At 47.1% G+C, this 19666-nt stretch overlaps 2 protein-coding genes across 3 annotated transcripts in view; one reads left to right on the forward strand and one right to left on the reverse strand.

Moving 5' to 3' along the window:
* The window catches only part of LOC109419413 (poly(rC)-binding protein 3), an 885090-nt gene that overhangs the window by 35855 nt on the left and 829569 nt on the right, over positions 1–19666 (forward strand). The gene's annotated exons all lie outside the window — the stretch shown is intronic.
* Positions 40–3158, reverse strand: LOC115265664 (uncharacterized). Its single transcript, XM_062854759.1, has 4 exons — positions 3098–3158; positions 2396–2776; positions 723–1834; positions 40–324 (listed from the first exon to the last, which is right to left on the reverse strand). Exons 1-4 carry the CDS (start codon positions 3156–3158, stop codon positions 115–117), a joined length of 1764 nt encoding a protein of 587 aa, XP_062710743.1. The 3' UTR covers positions 40–114.

Below are 19666 nucleotides of genomic sequence, written 5' to 3' on the forward strand. Positions count from 1 at the left end.
TACCCTGACGTGTTTTGCCGAAGCACATCGCCAGAACAGCCTTTGTCTGAAAGGACCATCAATAAGTAAAGGTATGTTGAAATGTGTACGATTTTCAGAAATTGATTTGATTGTTTACTTACCCAACATCAGACTGTCCACCGTCATTTCAGCATCTGAAGCTGCTGATCCATTATTTGAGCAACGGAGGATATTTTTGTAAACGAACGCAAGCACTTGATCTTCGTGGGACAGATTCTCAGAATTTTCATCAGAATACAATTGTACTTTCTCCGGTCCCAGCATATACAAAGCCTCCACCGGCATAGTGGTACACTGATGATACTGTTCGTATGTTTTTCATAGTTTACATTATATGAATCAGTTATTTTTATTTTTTTCATCATTTCATAGTTCTCGTATGCTTTTCATTCTTTGAAATGCGAAATCCATAAGACTTGTCGTATGAAAAATCTCATTAGAAGCATCGTATGAAAATCATAAGATGTGTTATGAAACACCATTGCTTAAAAACAACAAAACTTTTATTGGCTTCTAACCACTTCAACTTCCGAAGCGTCGGTGGGCGTATGAGTAAAGCACGCGCTCGCCAACCTTGACGTTCCTAGTTCGATTTCAAGTTGCAATTTTTTTTAATTTGTGCAAAACATTTCATAAATATATGTATGATAGTCATACGACTTAGTTTCGGTTTTTATACGTTATCGGTATGATTTTCATACGTGAGTGTTATGAAATATATACAGTAATAGTATGACAATAATAGTTGGCGCTTTGAATCCAAAATCATAGTTCGTAACTATGATTTTCGCAAGAAATTCTTGTGGCAAAAAATCATAGTTGATTCGTATGATTTTCGGAGTTGCAGTATCCTCAGTGTACGGAACCACGAGATCGGCTTTTGGTGGCTCTTCAGCAACGACGCCATTCAGAATTGTATCTGATGGTCCTGGAGCGTCATAACTGTCCTGATAGCTCTCGGCGATGCATTTCGTGTAATCGACCGCGTCAGGATTGAACGGATACAGCCCACTCGCAGCAAATGCAGTGATGATAGTGCTTGTTGTGAGTGCCAATTTCATGGCACTTTTCAGCAACGTCCCAAAGTCCTTCACGGTGACTTCGGCGAATTTATTATTCAGTTTCCAATTTTGGACAACCTGAAACCATCTGGTCTTCAGTGGCTTAAAAACGCCAACATCGGCTGGTTGAAGGATTCTTGTGGCATTGGGTATGAGAGCAATCAAAATAATACCGAGACGCTTACAAGCGTCCGCCGATTCAATAGCCATGTGCGACTTGTGTCCATCAACGAAAAATATTACAGGAAACTTGACTCCTCTCTTAATTAAAAAGGGAAACAAGATTTTGGTAACGTATTTCACAAAATTCTTGGTGTCCATCCATCCATTTTCAGATTGTCCGATTCCCCAATTTGATTGAAAAGATTGAACAGTTTCCTTACTCAATCTTTTTTGTGCCAGAATGACATCTGGTGGGACAACGCTGCCATCAGCACCGAATGTGAACATTACAGTTATGTTCTTTTTGCTGTTGCCCGTTTCGACAATCGGAACATTTCTTGCCCCAGCTGTAGCAATGACGTTTTTCGAAGTAGGGTTCAATCTGAACCCTGATTCGTCACCGTTATATACTCGTGAAGGATCCAGAAGTATATCAATCAAGCCGTGATCGATCAGGTATTGCTTCACGGTATGAAACCATTCGCGAATATTTTTTTCAGAGACTTTTGCGCTGGCCGAAGTTACTTGTTCAGGCGTCCTGATTGTCAATTGAGGATGGCGTCTTAGAAAACCTCGGAACCAGCCCGAACCTGAAATTCAATGAAATATAATAAAAATGGTCATGATTGTAAATCTTGGAGAACTATTGTGCATTTCACCCCTTTCCCAATTAGTATGGATGTGGGATCGTGAAAAAAACTGCGATTTTGTATCGAATCGTGTCGATATCTTCGGCGGACTTCTTCAGAATTTAGTATTACGCATTCCTCATCCCAATGGACCTTTCGCAATTGGTATAAGTGCGGAAATGTGAATAAATCACATCGTATCAAGTCAGATTCCACTGCGTACTTATTAATTTCAAGGGACTTTTAATAAGTGCACAGAAGACACTGACTCGATTCGTTACAAAGTCGCAATTTTATTCACGATCTTATACTTAGACTAACTGCGAAAGGAATCCTGTAGGGTGGGAATTGCGCAATAATGAATAAGTGCGTAGAAGACTCCAACAGGGTTCGATACTAAATTGCAGTCTTTTGCACGATTCCGCATTTATAAGTACTTGCTGCGAAGGGGACCAAGGGGGGGGGGGGGGGGTTGGAATGCTTAATAAATAAAGTCAAACTGTCTTCACAGTAAGTACATACCTGGTACATTGTCTTTGAAGGGGTTTTTTCGTGGATGTGTCGCCAGAAATGCTGTAATTTTGTATTTCAGTGCAAAAAAGCCCCTCCGTTCCATTGTCTGCAACCATGAAACAATATCTTGTTCCTCCGTTGTTGTAAACACTGGGTACGGGCCCGTCGTACCCTTGTTTTTGCACTTTGTGCTGAGACGGTATTGCAGTGTGGTGCGTGGAACGCCGAAGTGTTTTGCAGCAAAATTCGTGGTCATGGCACCTTTTTGCACATACGATACCGATTCGTTTAGTTTACCTTCCTCGTAATCTTTAGTTTTTTGACGCACGGAGACCTTTGATTGTCTTTTATTAACAGGTCCATCGGGAACATGAGGAACCTGTGGAACATCTGTAAGGGAACGTCCATAAATTACGTCACACTTAGAGGGGGGAGGGGGTTCAGCAAAGTGTGACGACCCATACAAAAAGTTCAGAGGTCCCATACAAAAAGTGTGACATAGGGGGGGAGGGGGGGGGGTTGAAAATGGTCGATTTTTGCGTGACGTAATTTATGGACGTTCCCTAAGAGAAAAAACGCATCCATTAGGCGTTAAAATGTTATTAGTGGTTTTATGGCACTGGTGGGCATGGTAGAGTTGCAACAGGACCTGACGACAGATAACTGGCTTCAAATGTTATCAACTTTTTTTTTTGTAATTTATGAACTTACCGATTTGGTTATCCTGGTTCCGGGTGGACAGATCCAACGGGATGGGATATTCCGGCAACATGACGTCGGCGAATCGCAAATGCTTATAGAATTTCACAGAAATTTAATCGAAGAAATCTAATTTTCACTCGCGAAACGTTCGGTATTTGTTTTGACGTTTTCACTCGTTAGTAAATGGAGGGTGTTGCAAATCAACAAATGCTCATGTATTAGTCACAAACAACTTGTAAATAATAATAACGACGTCAGCGTTTCCACAGGCAACATACGGAGTCTGGGTGAATGTATTCTGGAGCAGCCACCAATACTTAATGATAATTGCGAATGAAAGAATACCTGGCTTGAATGAATGTTTTGATCATCGTTGTTAACCTGAGGTTGGCCCCTTAAAAAACTAAACAATAACATTTTCTCGGCTGCCACCAACACATTTTCATCCTGTATTTTACTCACAGAATATCATCAGTGTTGCCATATGTACTTAAAAGGTTAAATAAATATATTTTTTTTTTGTAAAATGGTGTTTAACCTATGCCAAGTACAAGTTATTTAAAGATAAATGTCTATATTTTTCAAAAATATTATAGCCAACATTTATCTACCACTTAAACAACTATGTTGACAAATTTTGATGGAGATTAACCTTGAGTTCAATGTTCGAACAATATTTCTGAAGTGTTGTTTTGACCTTTTTAGCAACCACACAGCAAAAAAATATGAAAGTTAAGCAGCACGTAAAATGAAAATCAACTGAAATTTGCGGTAGAAAAATGTAAATCACAAACATTTAACGTCAGCCGAGCAGCCCGCTGCTGGTCAGACGGTTTGTTTACAGATTTTAAAGCATATTCGCTTTAAATTTACACGCATCTGCTATAAATCATGCCAGTCACTCCCCGTCATCAGCTAAACGAACGGCTACTCGCAGCTGTGGCGGTTTCCCCGTTGTCTCTCTCAGCACTCTCTGTAGCAGCCGGAGCATGTCGGGAATGCGCGCATTATGGTAGAAGCAGTTTTACTTTGACTGTCTGCTCTTCAACAAGCTGAGATAGCCGAGAGAGCTCGGGCGTGCTACTCACACCCCAAGGATCTGAGTTCAATTCTCGCTCGTAGTTCAATTTGTCTTTATATTTTCTAACAGATATCTGCAATGTAGATTTAAGATCGCACACAAATTTCCATCATATATGACGGGGGTCCTTTTGTTACATTCGATCCGTCATAATTTTACAGGTTTTTTTCGAACTGTGCATGTTTACTCCAGAAAAGCAGTTGCCGAAGAAAACGAAAGTACAAAATTGATAATTATATTTAAAAATAAGATTTAACTAGTGTTTTTGTAATTTGTTGTGCTCTTTTAGTGCTTTTAAGTTGCGTGAGTGGTTTGAGCGTAAAAGAAAAGTATATTTAAAGTGCATTGAAATAAACGACCTGTTCCAAAACGGTGAGTTGATTTTAGCTTTTTCAATGATGTGTTCTTCGGCAGTCCAAAAATGTCGTGAATTTTGAGACGTTTTCTTTTATCCGTCGAAAACTCCGAACACAATGGATAATTTTACAAAAGGCTGTTATTAATAAAAAGCTAAAATTCTAAGCAATTTAACTGTGTATGAAAAATATATGCAACAAGTTGGTAAATGCAAAATAGAGCAGAATTATTCGGCGTTGCCGAAAATAGTCACACACTGCCAAAGTCAAAAATTACCCTATGTTACACGCACGTTTATGATTTTCTGTTACACAGTTCGAAAAAAAAAACCTGTAAAATTATGACGGATCGAATGTAACAAACAGACCCCGTCATTGATGGAAACTTTTGTGCGATCTTAAAATTACATTGTAGATATCTGTTAGGAAATACAAAGAAAAATTGAGATCCGAGCGAGAATTGAACACAGATCTTTGGAGTGTGAGTACCTTAACGTACATACATACCCTCCCGATCAAAAGTTTGGGGTCACCTTCTCAAAAACATGTCATTTTTTAGGCCCATATCTCCACCAACTTGCGTCCGATTTCAAAATCCTACAAAGCAAAAAAATATGAAGTTTAAACAGCACGTAAATTGAAGATCAACTGAAAACTGCGACAGAAAAATGTAAATCGCCAACATTCAACGTCAGCCGAGCAGTCCGCTGCTGGTCAGACGGCTTGTTTACAGATTTTAAAGCATATTCGCTTTAAATTTACATGCATCTGCTATAAACCATGCCTGCCACTCTCCGTCGTCAGCTTAAGAACGGCTGCTCGCAGCTGTGGCTATCTCCCCGTTGTCTCTCTCAGTACTCTTTGCAGCAGTCGGAGCATGTCGGGAATGCGTGCATTATGGTAAAAGCAGTTTAACTTTGACTGTCTGCTATTCAACAAGCTGAGATAGCCGAGAGAGCTCGGGCGTGCTACTCACACTCCAAGGATCTGTGTTTCAATTCTCGCTCGGATCTCAAATTTTCTTTGTACATACACAACTAGTTAATCCTCTTACAGTAAAAATTTGAGAATATTCGATGCACTTTTCGAAAAGTTACAGCTAGTTGAACATTTTTTGAAAAGTGAAAATTCTGCCTGTCCCGATCATTTTGTCTATCCCCTGTAATGGCCACCAGTGTTTTTGGGCTAAACGGGAAGTGGCAATTTTTTGCCACCTAAATTTGTAAGTGTTTCTTTTAAACTATCAATTTATATGTAAATGTGCATATAATTACATATAAAATGATAGGTGTCATTTAATTTTCTCAGAACAAATACAAAAATAATCAAAATATGTCCCGCGGGGTTGGGCATTAGACGGTTAAATAATACATTTCTCATTCGAAGGCACCAATGAAGTGCTTCCTAAATGGAGAATTTCCAGTGAAGCATCTCTCGACGTCTTGAGAATTAGAAGCAGAACCAATGTCTATTCGCTCACAAAACAAACGTGTAGATCACAGAGAATGGAGAATCACCTCTGTTTTATTGAAAATGATCACGCTAAACGAGTCGCTTCTGCTGCTGCTGCTGCTCGAAAACCTCTCACCTGTAAAGCTTAATTCAAGCAATCATCAACACATACGCTTCCTGAATATCCTGTGGTTCGAGCTGGCAGCCTGCTGTCTAGAGATACACTTCAAAAAAGTTTCCACCCCAACGAACTTAATCCTAATGCCATGTGAATGAGATGCGTCCCTGTGCGCTTCATCCCTAACTGAGGTGAGGTTCTCTACTGCGTTCTGTTCTGTTGCATGCTGCTGGGCGGACGGAGAACCGAGCACACCAGCAATATAATGAAACTCAGTGCAGCATATTCTACCATTTCGGACCACTGGTGGAACCGGGTGAGTGGAAGTAGGATGCATCGCTCTAAAGCTTTGGAAAGAGAGTACGATAGTGATGATGGCGGTGGGTGCGGATGAGCCCCGAAGCATATTAGTTGATGAGGCTTCCGTCGGTTGGGAGCGCTGACGGACCACCCACCTCAAGCAGACACCACGCTGCTGGCGGGTTGATGCCATAGACGGACAAACAGGCGAACGGTGATGATCACCACCACTGCTGCTGCTGCTGAACAGAAGTAGCACCATCGTTATTATTATTTTAAGCTCGAATGCGTTTCGCCTGCTTTTCTAATCGCTATTATGCCATAAAATAATATTATTTTTGTTTTTCTTGCACATTGGCATTATGTGGGATTTCCATACAAGCTGGTGGTCAAAAATGAAATTGGTTAAGGTACACCGGGGCAAGTTGAAACGGGTGGAGCAAGATGAAACAGCGGGTTAACATGATGTTTTCTATTGATGATAAACAATTTGATTGCCATAATACATAGTTTTCGATTCAAACAATATTTTAGCGAAGGATAAATTTACAAATTTTATTTTTTTTCCAAAACTTTGCGTTTTATCTTGCCCCACCCGTTCAACTAGCCCCATACATTTATTTGTTCAACATCATTAAGACAATACATAATCAACAATAGTACGCCACAATACTCGGTTTGTGGCAGCCGCTCTCCATCCTCGGTCGTGCCCAATGCTCGCTAAGTCACGCTCCACCTGGTCCACCCATCGTGCTCTCTGCGCTCCACGCCTTCTTGTGCCAACCGGATCAGTTGCAAACACCAGCTTTGCAGGGTTGTTGTCCGGCATTCTTGCAACATGCCCTGCCCACCGTATCCTTCCGGCTTTGGCCACCTTTTGGATGCTGGGTTCGCCGTAAAGTGCAGGGAGCTCGTGGTTCATCCTTCTCCGCCACACACCGTTCTCCAGCACACCGCCGAAGATCGTTCTTAGCACGCGTCGCTTGAAAACTCCGAGTGCTTGTAGGTCCTCCTCGAGCATGGTCCATGTCTCGTGCCCGTAGAGGATTACCAGTCTTATTAGCGTTTTGTACATGGCGCATTTGGTGCGTGGGTGAATCTTTTTCGACCGCAGTTTCTTCTGGAGCCCGTAGTAGGCGCGACTTCCGCTGATGATGCGCCTCCGAATTTCACGGCTCACGTTGTTGTCAGCCGTCAGTAAGGATCCGAGGTAGACGAATTCTTCCACCACCTCGAAAGTATCCCCGTCTTACTAAAAGTAAAGTATTCCCGTCAGCCTTACTGATACCAGAACCAAAAACACCAGCTCCAGTGTTTTCTCCCATCTTGGACCCATCAGTATAAAATACAATAGAACCTGGACGTAAACTTGGCCCACCAACATCCCAAACATAGCGGCTTGGTTTCACCACTTTGAAGGAAGGTCTTCTTTATCATCCAATCTTCTACTGTTTTTATGTCCATGTTTAATTTGAAGTCTTTGATGATCCTTAAATGTCCAACAAGATCCCCGTCTAGGACTTTATTGTAACGTATAAACTTCGGGGCACTTTTTGCCGCTTGTAGTTTAACAAATTGGTGCAATGGCAGTAAATTGAGAAGGGCATCCAAAGCAACTGATGGAGTGCTTTTCATTGCTCTTGTCATAGATATACAAGCAAGTCTTTGTAGCTTACTTAGCTTCTTTTGACAGGTTACCTCATTTGTTTTGGGCCATCAAACAAGTGAAGCATATGTAAGTAATCTTAGGCCGAACTATTGCAGCATAGATCCAGTGAATCATGTTAGGTCTAAGACCCCAGGTTTTTCCTAAGGCTTGTTACGTTTAAGTTGAGTTATTATAGAACGATGAAAGTCAAGGAGATAAAAAACCCCAATAAAATGTAAACATGTGAAATCACATACAGAGTCCGCCACCCAACCGCCACCATCGAGACACCCTTCGTTCAATACCGACAAAACAAGTCCGACAGCCACATCTGTCATCCGACTCGACACTTGGCACATCAACGGCATCAACACCAACACATCTTTCATCGGAAGAAGAAAGAAGATGACGAAGCGGTCATTCGGTTGTGCACAGTCGTCAAAATTGGACGCCACGTTTAGTGGGTCCCAAAAGTGAAAAAGAACTGACCCAAGAAAAGTTAAAGGGTGAAAAGTGTCCACCGGAGAAGCTGACGGCAACGCCGTGGTGATAAACGGGCTGCGGGGAACCGTCGCCGTGACGAATTTGAAAGCAATTAAGGCACGTGGCCCAAAAAGATTCACTCACCGATCATCCACCGAACCCACTTCCAGGGTAGGGCGAGAGTTCCGTAACGATCCGTAAAAGACGCATCCGAATCACAGGTCCGAAAAGAGCTCCAGCCGGAAGACACCGCTAAAAGGCTTCGCGGGTGATTTGGAGCGGTCCGGAAGAGGCTGAAGTGACGGGAACCAGACGGATAAGACTTCATCACTTTCGTGGCAGGACGGGATTCCGTCGTTGGGAAAAGCCCCGCCAAGGGGCTTTTTTCCTTACACTGCTGTCAGTCCTCACTTTCATTCACCTCGCACCGGACCTTGGTGTGACATTGAGCTGCAGGCCGAGTGTCGCGGCAAATCAGCAAACGGAATTCGGTTTTGTGGCACGAGCATCAACCGGTACCTCCGGCGCTTTGGAGGCGGAAAGCCGAGCCAAGAGCAGCAGAAGCGGTGGTCAGTCCAGGTCCGAGGAAAGCGTCGAAGTGGGCAGCGGGAAGCGACCTCTGGTCCAGACGAACACGTCGGTCTACGCACGGACGGCTGCGGAAGCATTTGGTGTCAAAGGAAGAGTCCGACCACTGCCGGAGCGCACGGATGATTGGAAGGAGATAAGCGGGCATGCCGAAGCGAGCGGGTGGCGATGGCGTACGAACGGTACCGTGAGTACCGACCCTTAAGTTAAGTACAATTTTGTATAGGGGTGACATATCAGCTAGCTAGGATGAGATAGGGGTAGGAAGGACATAATGATCCCCAATATATGTGATTAAAAATGAATTTTGAGTTTTGCGATTTTCTTGTTGCGCTCTAGCCTTACAGTGTTTGTGACTGTAGACCCTCTCGATATGGTAGTTTGGCTCTACCGCTACCGGGGAACTTGCAACACTGGCGCCCAACTGAAAATCCACAATTAAACTACCGTTTAGCGATTTTTTTTGGTTTGTGATCTTAAGATTTGGTTTTGTGCCTTTTTGGTTATCCGGCCTACGATAACCAATATATTTTAGCCCTTTACGCATAAAATTCGATACATAACATGAACTACACACACTTAACAGACGAAGAGGTGACGTATGAGCTGGCTCTGCGTCACGTAGTAAATTTAGGACCCACTACCCACAGAGGGAAAGTCCTCCGTCTGAAGGCACTCCTCCAGGAGGAAGCCTTAAGAGATAACCAGCCCACTAGCTCAGCCCATGTAATGAGTCCACAGTCAAACATTGAATACTGTGAAACTCAAATACAGCAGCTGCACATAAGCACTGAAGCGGCCATTCGAACAGCCGATAGGGCTGCGATCAGTCAATGTCGAACGCGGCTGACCCACTATCGCGACAGATTACGTTTGATCAATCCTCCGATTGAATTGAGAGAATTGCATGGAATGTTAACCATGCACGTAACTGTTTTACTCAACAAAGTGAATGGTACTAGTGTAGTGAGTAGTGTGCAACGCGGTGAGATCGAGGTGAATCATACTAGTTCAACGGGTGCCATAAGAAGAACCAACAACGAAGAGGAAGGAGCAGTCGGTGGAATGGCGGATGCCACGATTCCAGTGGGAAACAATTCAAATCAAGAATCCACACCACCGCCAGCATCACAGCCGCCTCTGATGACGTCATTCTCTGGTGGACAGGGACGAGGATTGCTGTTTTCGAGTTCGTTTCGAGCGCGAGACAACGAAGATGGAGGTGAAACACAGCCTAGACAACGGAACACCTCACCACCGCCTCCCTACCTTCCACGGGAGCGAGAAACATGGAACCGGACAGCTCGAGAAACACAATCACGAGAAGTTCACGAGCTGCAATCGAGAATAGTGGAGATGCAGGAAAGAGAGCAGCGGATGCACGAAGAATACTGTCGAATGCGGGACGATCTGGAGCGGCTAGTGCGTCGAGAACGACCAGCGCCGGAACGAGTGGATGATCGACGGATTCAGAAGGCCGTGCACAACTGGCCTTTCAAGTTTCGCGGCGAAAAGGACACGACGTCACTCAACGTGTTCCTAGATCGCGTGGAGACGTTCGCGAGATCGGAAGGCATGAGTGATGCCACACTGCTGAGTTCCATCAAGCATCTACTGCAGGAGGACGCCATCGACTGGTACTCACGAGCAACGTCGCAAAACCAGTTGCGGACCTGGGACCAGTTCAAGCGGGAGATCAGAAGGGAATTCCTGCCCAGCGGATACTCCCAAATTCTGCGTCTGGAAGCCAGCTTTCGATTTCAAGGAAGGGAGGAATCCTTTGCGAAGTTCTACCGAGACATCTCAGCGCTCTTCCGCTTCGTCGATCCACCCATTCCAGACGACGAAAAGTTCTTCCTGGTGAAGAAAAACATGAACGAGAACTACGCAGCCATCGTAACAGCAGCGAGGCCTCGTTCACTGGAAGAAATGGTGGAAGTCTGCACCGGATACGACGAGACGAGGATGCTTCTGAACAGACAGCGCAGGATTCCCATTCCGCACAGCGCGCTTCTGGAACCGAACTTCGCTACACCAGTAGTTCCTAGCAGACCACCACCGGTTCAGCATCACCAACAGCCACAGCGGTTCAACAGAGTTCACGCCGTGGAGGTAGAAGAAGGCGCATTCGAGCACGAAGCAGCGGAGGAAGGACCAGAAGACAATTGGCAGCACAACATCGACGAGCTGGTGGAGCAAGTCAACGCGTTGAAGTTGAACATTGAGCGGAGATCTGCGAGACCAAGCTTTGCCGCACGCGACGAAAGGCAGCCAAGGCTAACGGATAGGTACATCCGGACAGAGGCTGACGTCCTGCGAGCAGCGCGGCAGTACACAAGAGATGCGCAAACCGCGGCACAGCAGCAGCGGCCGCAAACCGCATCGTACCACACTCGGCTACCACAACAACAGCAAGAACAGCCGCTAAGAGCACAGGGCTGGCAGGCACGACAGTGGATGCCAAGCTCGGATCAGAGCGACAATAACCGAAGAAGCCAACGTCTGCTGCCAGAACCAGCCAGGCAACGGGAAGATCGCCAGATACAACAGGAAGAAGCTCCGAACGGCCAACGAACAGCCATGCTTTGCTGGAACTGCGACGAGGAGGGTCACAGATTCATGGACTGTCCGAAGCCGCAAGCCATCCTATTCTGCTACCGTTGTGGAAGGAAAGGCTACTCGCTGCGCAGTTGCTTCACGTGCCGCATGGACGCGGTAAACTACCAAGCGGAGAACCAGCAGTAGAGGGGAGCAGCTCTCCGCAAAATCTCGGAGACCCCTCCGACATCCCGGAATTTCAAAACCTCAACTCGATCATTATCAACCCCGGAAGTGACAATCGACCGCACGCCGTTATATCAGTGCTGGGAAAGGAGTTGACAGCTTTGCTGGACAGTGGAGCGAACTGCTCTCTGCTAGGAGGACGAAGAGTCGAACTGGCAGAGGAATGTGGATTGCAGAAAGGAACCGTCAGCGGCGGAATAAAAACGGCGGACGGCACAAGACACAACATCTCGCATTTCGTCTATCTCCCAATTGTGTACAACAACCGCAACGAAGTTCTTCCAGTGCTGTTGGTGCCTTCGATTCCAGACTGCATCATCCTGGGAATGAATTTCTGGGACAAATTCGGTGTGAAAGCGGTGTGTTGCACACTCGAAGCGAAGCAGGAAGATCAGATCAGCGAAGAACAGGAGATGAAGCAGCTCAGTCCGGAACAGCAGAGGCGCCTGGAGCAGGCGATTCAGAAGTTTCCGAAAGCGGTAGAGGGAAGATTAGGACGCACGAAGCTGTACGAGCATCGAATCGATGTAGGGAATGCACCACCCCGCAAACAACGGCATTACCCCATGTCGCCGTACGTTCTGCAGGAGGTCAACAGAGAGATCGACCGAATGATTGCGCTGGACGTCATCGAGGAGGCGCAGTTCTCGCCATGGAACAACCCGCTGGTCGCCGTCAAGAAGAAGACTGGGCAGTATCGCGTCTGCTTGGACGCGCGTCACCTCAACTCCGTCATGGTGAACGAGGGATATCCGATTCCCCAGATAGCAGCGATCACCAACAACCTCCGAAGTAGCAAATACATCTCTTCGATTGATCTCAAGGATGCTTTCTGGCAGCTACCACTCCATCCAGATTCGAGACAACTGACAGCCTTCACCGTTCCATCCAGAGGCCACTTCCAATTCAAGGTGGTGCCTTTCGGGCTGTGTACGGCAAGCCAAGCCCTAGCGCGACTTATGACCCACCTATTCGCCGATCTAGAACCGCTGGTATTCCATTATCTGGACGACATCATCATCTGTTCCGAGACATTCGAAGAGCACATCGCTCTGCTCGAAGAAGTAGCCCGCCGGCTACGCCAAGCGAATCTCACGATTTCATCGGAGAAGTCCAAGTTCTGCCGGAAGAGCATGAAGTACCTAGGCTACGTGATCGACGAGCAAGGTTGGCGAGTAGACGACGAGAAGATCCAAGTGATCGTACAATTCCCGACTCCAACAACACGCAAAGAAGTGCAGCGATTTCTCGGTGTTTGCAACTGGTACCGACGCTTCATCGCCGGTTTCTCGCAGCTAGCAGCTCCGCTAACAAACTTGACGTCAGGAAAGACCAAGTTCCGTTGGAATCCGATAGCTGAAGAAGCGTTCCTAAAGCTGAAAGCAGCTCTGGTTTCGGCACCGGTACTGGCAATGCCGGACTACAGCAAACCGTTCGCCATAGCGTGCGATGCCAGCGACACAGCAATCGGAGCAGTGCTAACGCAGGAGATCAACGGCGAGGAACATCCCATCAGCTACTTCTCGCAGAAGTTGTCAGCGTCGGAGAGAAAGTACTCGGTCACGGAGCGGGAATGCCTCGCAGTGATTAGAGCGATCGAGAAGTTTAGAGGCTACGTAGAAGGAATCCGGTTCATTGTCCACTGTGACCATGCAGCACTCAGCTACCTGAAGTCGATGAAGAACCCGACGGCTTTGATGAGCCGGTGGCTGTTGCGTCTGAACGCGTTTGATTTCGAGATCCGGTACAGGAAGGGTTCCATCAACGTTGTTCCAGATGCTCTCTCGAGGACGGTGGCAGAAGCAGTCTTCACGGTAGACCAAGTCCTGGATCCGTGGTACAGGAAGCTGGTGGACAGAGTAAAGAGCGAAGGAGATAAGTTCCCGGATTTCCGCATAGCAAACGACACGCTATTCAAGAACTGCCGTTGCAAGGACGAAGTGGGAGCAGTTTACCACAAGTGGAAGCAAGTCGTTCCGAAAGAAGAGAGGTTCCAGCTAATGCGAAGATTCCACGACGAACCGGCAGCAGCGCATCTTGGTTTCTACAAGACCTGGCACAAGCTACAAGCCCACTACTACTGGCCACAGATGCAACAGGAGATTCACGATTACGTTATGAACTGTTCGACCTGCAAAGCGTGCAAGGCACCGGGGAAAAGAATGATGCCGCAAATGGGAAACCCGAAGCCGGCGAAGACTCCTTGGGAGATGATATCGGTAGACTTTGTCGGTCCGCTCACACGTTCCAAACGAGGAAACACAGTGCTATTGGTAGTAGTCGACTGGGTCAGCAAATACGTAATTGTCAAGCCGATGCGCGCAGCAGATTCGCAGAAGATGGTGGAGTTCCTGGAAGAAGAAGTTTGCCTGAAGTTCTCTCGGCCGCGGCTGATACTGTCCGATAACGGGAAGCAGTTCGAATCGATGGTCTTCAAATCCTGGCTGGCAAAGCACAAAATCGGCCACATGAAGACAGCGTTCTACTGTCCGCAGGTCAATAACGCCGAACGCGTCAACCGCGTCGTAGTAACCTGCATCCGGGCATTGTTGGACGGCGATCATCGAGAGTGGGACGAAAAGTTACCGGCGATCACGGCGGCGATAAACGCTGCTCGGCACGAGGCGACGGGCGTCAGTCCACACGAAGCCAACTTCGGACGGAACCTGTTGCTGCACACGGATCTGTACACGCAGCAGGAACTCAACACCCCAGAAGACCCGAAGGTAGCGCAGGACCTGCGACTCTCTGCGATTCGTCGAATCCAGAAGCTAATCATCGAGCGGATCAAGAACAGCCACCAACGGGCGAAGCAGCGATACAATCTTCGCACAAGATCAGTAGCGTTCAAAGTCGGAGACTTGGTTTGGCGGCGATCGTTCGTACTCTCCTCGAAGGCGGACCAAATCAACAGCAAGCTTGAGCCGAAATTCGTTCCGGCCATCGTCAAGGAGATCATCGGGACGAACCTGTACGTGCTAGAGGATGTTCTGAGCGGCAAGAAGGGAAGGTTCCACGCGAAAGACATCAAGGCGGACTAAACGAACATGTGCAAGCTATGCAAACAGGCGGTGCCTGTCAACTAAGAAGCGAACGCTGAAGAAAACACCACAATTTGGGCATAATTACAGCGAACAGGAGGGCAGAGAAGTTCCAACTGGATTCTGCACCTCCGTTACACCGATTTGACGACTACATTTACTGGAATCTTCGTTCCCAGCAGCGAGATTCCGGGCTGTTCAAGCTATGTACACAGGCGGTGCCTGTCAACCACGAAGCAGTCAAGCTAGCAGAAACACCAATCACTGGGAGATTTGACCACGAGGGCTGAGGGTGAGAAGCCGTCGCAATACTGCTCCACCACAGTAACACCGATTGTGAGTCGACAGCTAGGATTTCCGTACATCCGTACGAGGTTCCACTATGTTAAAGCTATGTCCGCAGGCAATGCCTGTCAACCATGAGTACCATGCTCCAAAAACACGTAACAAACGGGAAAATGGTAAAAAGTCAGGTGTGATGAGCAATAACTTCTTTACGACTACCTCTCCACCTCGACAAATCAGCCAGCTTTGTGGTAGACCACGATTTTCGCCAGGAACAATGAACGATTTGCGATTACATCACCCGATCCGTCAGAAGGCCGAACAGTAGCAAGTGGAGAATCAACATGCGGTACCCAAACACTTCCATCGCGCCAGGAGGTGTACCGTGAGCCGTTCGCCAAGCGAGAGAAATGGCACCCTGTGATTCTGAAAACGGGACGCAGGTTTCTCGTCAAGGCACCAGATGTATTCTCTGATAGGAGGAGTGGAGACCCGGAGATCGACGACCAAACATCGGGTCGGCGCGGAGACGAAGCTTACGGCCACTATCAGGCGCAGGGAGACAGCAACTGGAGAGCTTTGGGAGAGCAGGAGGATGTAGCAAGAAGCCTACAGCGGGCGCGGGAAATTGGAACCCTGAAAACCATCGTGAGTAGGGAGGCTCCAAATACCAGGACGAAGACACGCCAAACACCAGGACGAATCGACAGCCTACTGAAGGCGAGGGAGACTGGGACCCTGAAAACAGCAGTGAGTAGGGAGGCTCCAGATACCATGTCAAAGAGCGCCGCAACCATCAGCCTACAGCGGGCAAGGGAGACTGGGACCCTGAAAACAGTAGTGAGTAGGGAGGCTCCAGAAACCAGTACAGAGAGCACAGCAGTCATCAGCCTACAGCGGGCGAGGGAGATTGGGACCCTGAAAACAACAGTGAGTAGGGAGGCTCCAAACACCACTACGAACAACCCAGCGAATCGACAGACTACAAAGAGCGATCAACATGCGGTACCTAAACACTTCCATCGCGCCAGGAGGTGTACCGTGAGCCGTTCGCCAATCGAGAGAAATGGCAACCCTGTAATTCTGGAAACGGGACACAGGGATCTCGTCAACGCACCAGATGTATTCTCTGATAGGAGGAGTGAAGACCCGGAGATCGACGACCAAACATCGGTTCGGCGCGGAGTCGAAGCTTACGGCCACTATCAGGCGCAGTGAGACAGCAACTGGAGGGCATTGAGAGAGCAGGAGGACGTAGCAGGCAGCCTACGGCGGGCGAGGGAGATTGGGACCCTGAAAACAGCAGTGAGTAGGGAGGCTCCAAATACCACCACGAAGAGCGAAGGATACAGCCTACAGCGGGCGAGGGAGACTGGGACCCTGAAAACCATCGTTGAGTAGGGAGGCTCCAGATACCAAACGATCCAGACAACGAGTGAAGCGCAACAACACCCCGAGGAACCCTCACACCGAAACACACCAAATGGCCATGCCGTTAGCCGATCGAGACAAATCGAGCCCATCTTCAAGAATTCGACCATCCTCACTACACAGAGCTATGAGTGGCACCACTACGAAGGAACAAAATACGATCTCGGCAATCCAAGCACATCCACGACTGGATGGTGCACACGAACCCTCAAGTGTTTCCAGTCAATTCGAATGCGTGGCCAAGGGTTAAAGATCTGGGGGTCGTCATGAAATCTTCATCCCAAAAGTAACGCGACCAGGGGCGCGGTAAAACCCTATTTCCCGGGCTCATGACGATTTAGATTAGTAAATTTTTCTTTTCTCAGAATATGCACAAACCAGAACAAACCAATTTTGTCCTTGTAGATAGTCTGTAAATATAGCTTCTTAATGTTTTGTGTGCGATTAAGCCTATTTTAGTCAATACAATAGGCTAGAATCCGATTTGAATGTTTGCCGTAGGATTCGTGGAAGCTGGACAAGGACATTGGTCAGAGACGATTTGAGAGGTCGAAGATTTTGCCAGGCGCAGCTGGTGTGAAGTTTAGTTTGCATTAGGATTATGCAGTTTGGAGGATAGAGAAGATTTGGCAAGCGACCAAGGCTTGCGTATGAGTTTGGTTTTAGTTGAGGAAAAGATCTAACTTGAGGTCTGCTCAAGAGTTAGGTTGACCGACTTGTCTCTGACCATCATCCTAGAAGGATGACTGAAGATTTTGTGAATTTTTCATAAATCGTTTGATCACCGATTTATGAAAAATTCTTCCGCTACGGTAGAGTTGTGTTACGTTTAAGTTGAGTTATTATAGAACGATGAAAGTCAAGGAGATAAAAAACCCCAATAAAATGTAAACATGTGAAATCACATACAGAGTCCGCCACCCAACCGCCACCATCGAGACACCCTTCGTTCAATACCGACAAAACAAGTCCGACAGCCACATCTGTCATCCGACTCGACACTTGGCACATCAACGGCATCAACACCAACACATCTTTCATCGGAAGAAGAAAGAAGATGACGAAGCGGTCATTCGGTTGTGCACAGTCGTCAAAATTGGACGCCACGTTTAGTGGGTCCCAAAAGTGAAAAAGAACTGACCCAAGAAAAGTTAAAGGGTGAAAAGTGTCCACCGGAGAAGCTGACGGCAACGCCGTGGTGATAAACGGGCTGCGGGGAACCGTCGCCGTGACGAATTTGAAAGCAATTAAGGCACGTGGCCCAAAAAGATTCACTCACCGATCATCCACCGAACCCACTTCCAGGGTAGGGCGAGAGTTCCGTAACGATCCGTAAAAGACGCATCCGAATCACAGGTCCGAAAAGAGCTCCAGCCGGAAGACACCGCTAAAAGGCTTCGCGGGTGATTTGGAGCGGTCCGGAAGAGGCTGAAGTGACGGGAACCAGACGGATAAGACTTCATCACTTTCGTGGCAGGACGGGATTCCGTCGTTGGGAAAAGCCCCGCCAAGGGGCTTTTTTCCTTACACTGCTGTCAGTCCTCACTTTCATTCACCTCGCACCGGACCTTGGTGTGACATTGAGCTGCAGGCCGAGTGTCGCGGCAAATCAGCAAACGGAATTCGGTTTTGTGGCACGAGCATCAACCGGTACCTCCGGCGCTTTGGAGGCGGAAAGCCGAGCCAAGAGCAGCAGAAGCGGTGGTCAGTCCAGGTCCGAGGAAAGCGTCGAAGTGGGCAGCGGGAAGCGACCTCTGGTCCAGACGAACACGTCGGTCTACGCACGGACGGCTGCGGAAGCATTTGGTGTCAAAGGAAGAGTCCGACCACTGCCGGAGCGCACGGATGATTGGAAGGAGATAAGCGGGCATGCCGAAGCGAGCGGGTGGCGATGGCGTACGAACGGTACCGTGAGTACCGACCCTTAAGTTAAGTACAATTTTGTATAGGGGTGACATATCAGCTAGCTAGGATGAGATAGGGGTAGGAAGGACATAATGATCCCCAATATATGTGATTAAAAATGAATTTTGAGTTTTGCGATTTTCTTGTTGCGCTCTAGCCTTACAGTGTTTGTGACTGTAGACCCTCTCGATATGGTAGTTTGGCTCTACCGCTACCGGGGAACTTGCAACAGGCTTTGCTGCAGACCCAAAGGCATTGGTACCCTTGGTTAAGACATTGTTTAAATGAGAATTCCAATTCAGTCTTTTGTCCAAAGTTACCCCAAGATGTTTAAATTCTTCTGAGAACTGAATTTGAACTCCGCCTAAAGAAGGTTCAGTAAGATTTATTTTTGATCTTCTAGTAAAAGGTACAATTACAGTTTTTGAAGGGTTTACGTTTAATCCCTCCTCTCGGCACCATTTGATGGCAACATTCAACGCAGATTGTAGCCGGCTAGATATCGTGTCGTCATATTTTCCACGTATCAGAATAGCTACATCATCTGCGTATCCAATAACCTCAAAGCCTTGATTGATGAGTTTTTTAAGGAGTTCGTACTTCGTCCACTACCAAAGACCACAATAAGAGCGATAGTACTCCTCCTTGGAACCAAGGATCGGTAAATTCGCCTCACTCCATTCATATTCACTCCTCTTTGCTGAAGCGAATCGAGAAAGATGCAGCAAACGGATAGTCGTGATCAAACACGCAACCCCATCACCAGTGGGAAGCGATGCGCAAGCTGGTTGACATGGATATTCGTGGCCGATCGTCGCAGTTTGGATCGCAAGCGAATGAATGAATGGCGAATGGTGACGAATGCTGGTGAGCGATCGAACCGGCTATTATCATAACTAGAAGAGAATTTCTGCATGTAATGCATACGTTTTTAGTGTATTGTTGTGGAAATGCTAGATTAGCAAAGAAAATAGTAAACATTTTTTGAAAACTTCAATATTCGTACGCGCAATATCACTCACGAATCGCATCACCTCTCCATCGCTTGCGATGCGAATGTGGACGAATGTTTAAATTCCATGTATGGCTTCCCACCGTTCGCCGGT

The sequence above is a fragment of the Aedes albopictus genome, chromosome 2, assembly GCF_035046485.1.
Source record: "Aedes albopictus strain Foshan chromosome 2, AalbF5, whole genome shotgun sequence".
NCBI classification, from domain to species: Eukaryota; Metazoa; Arthropoda; class Insecta; order Diptera; family Culicidae; genus Aedes; species Aedes albopictus.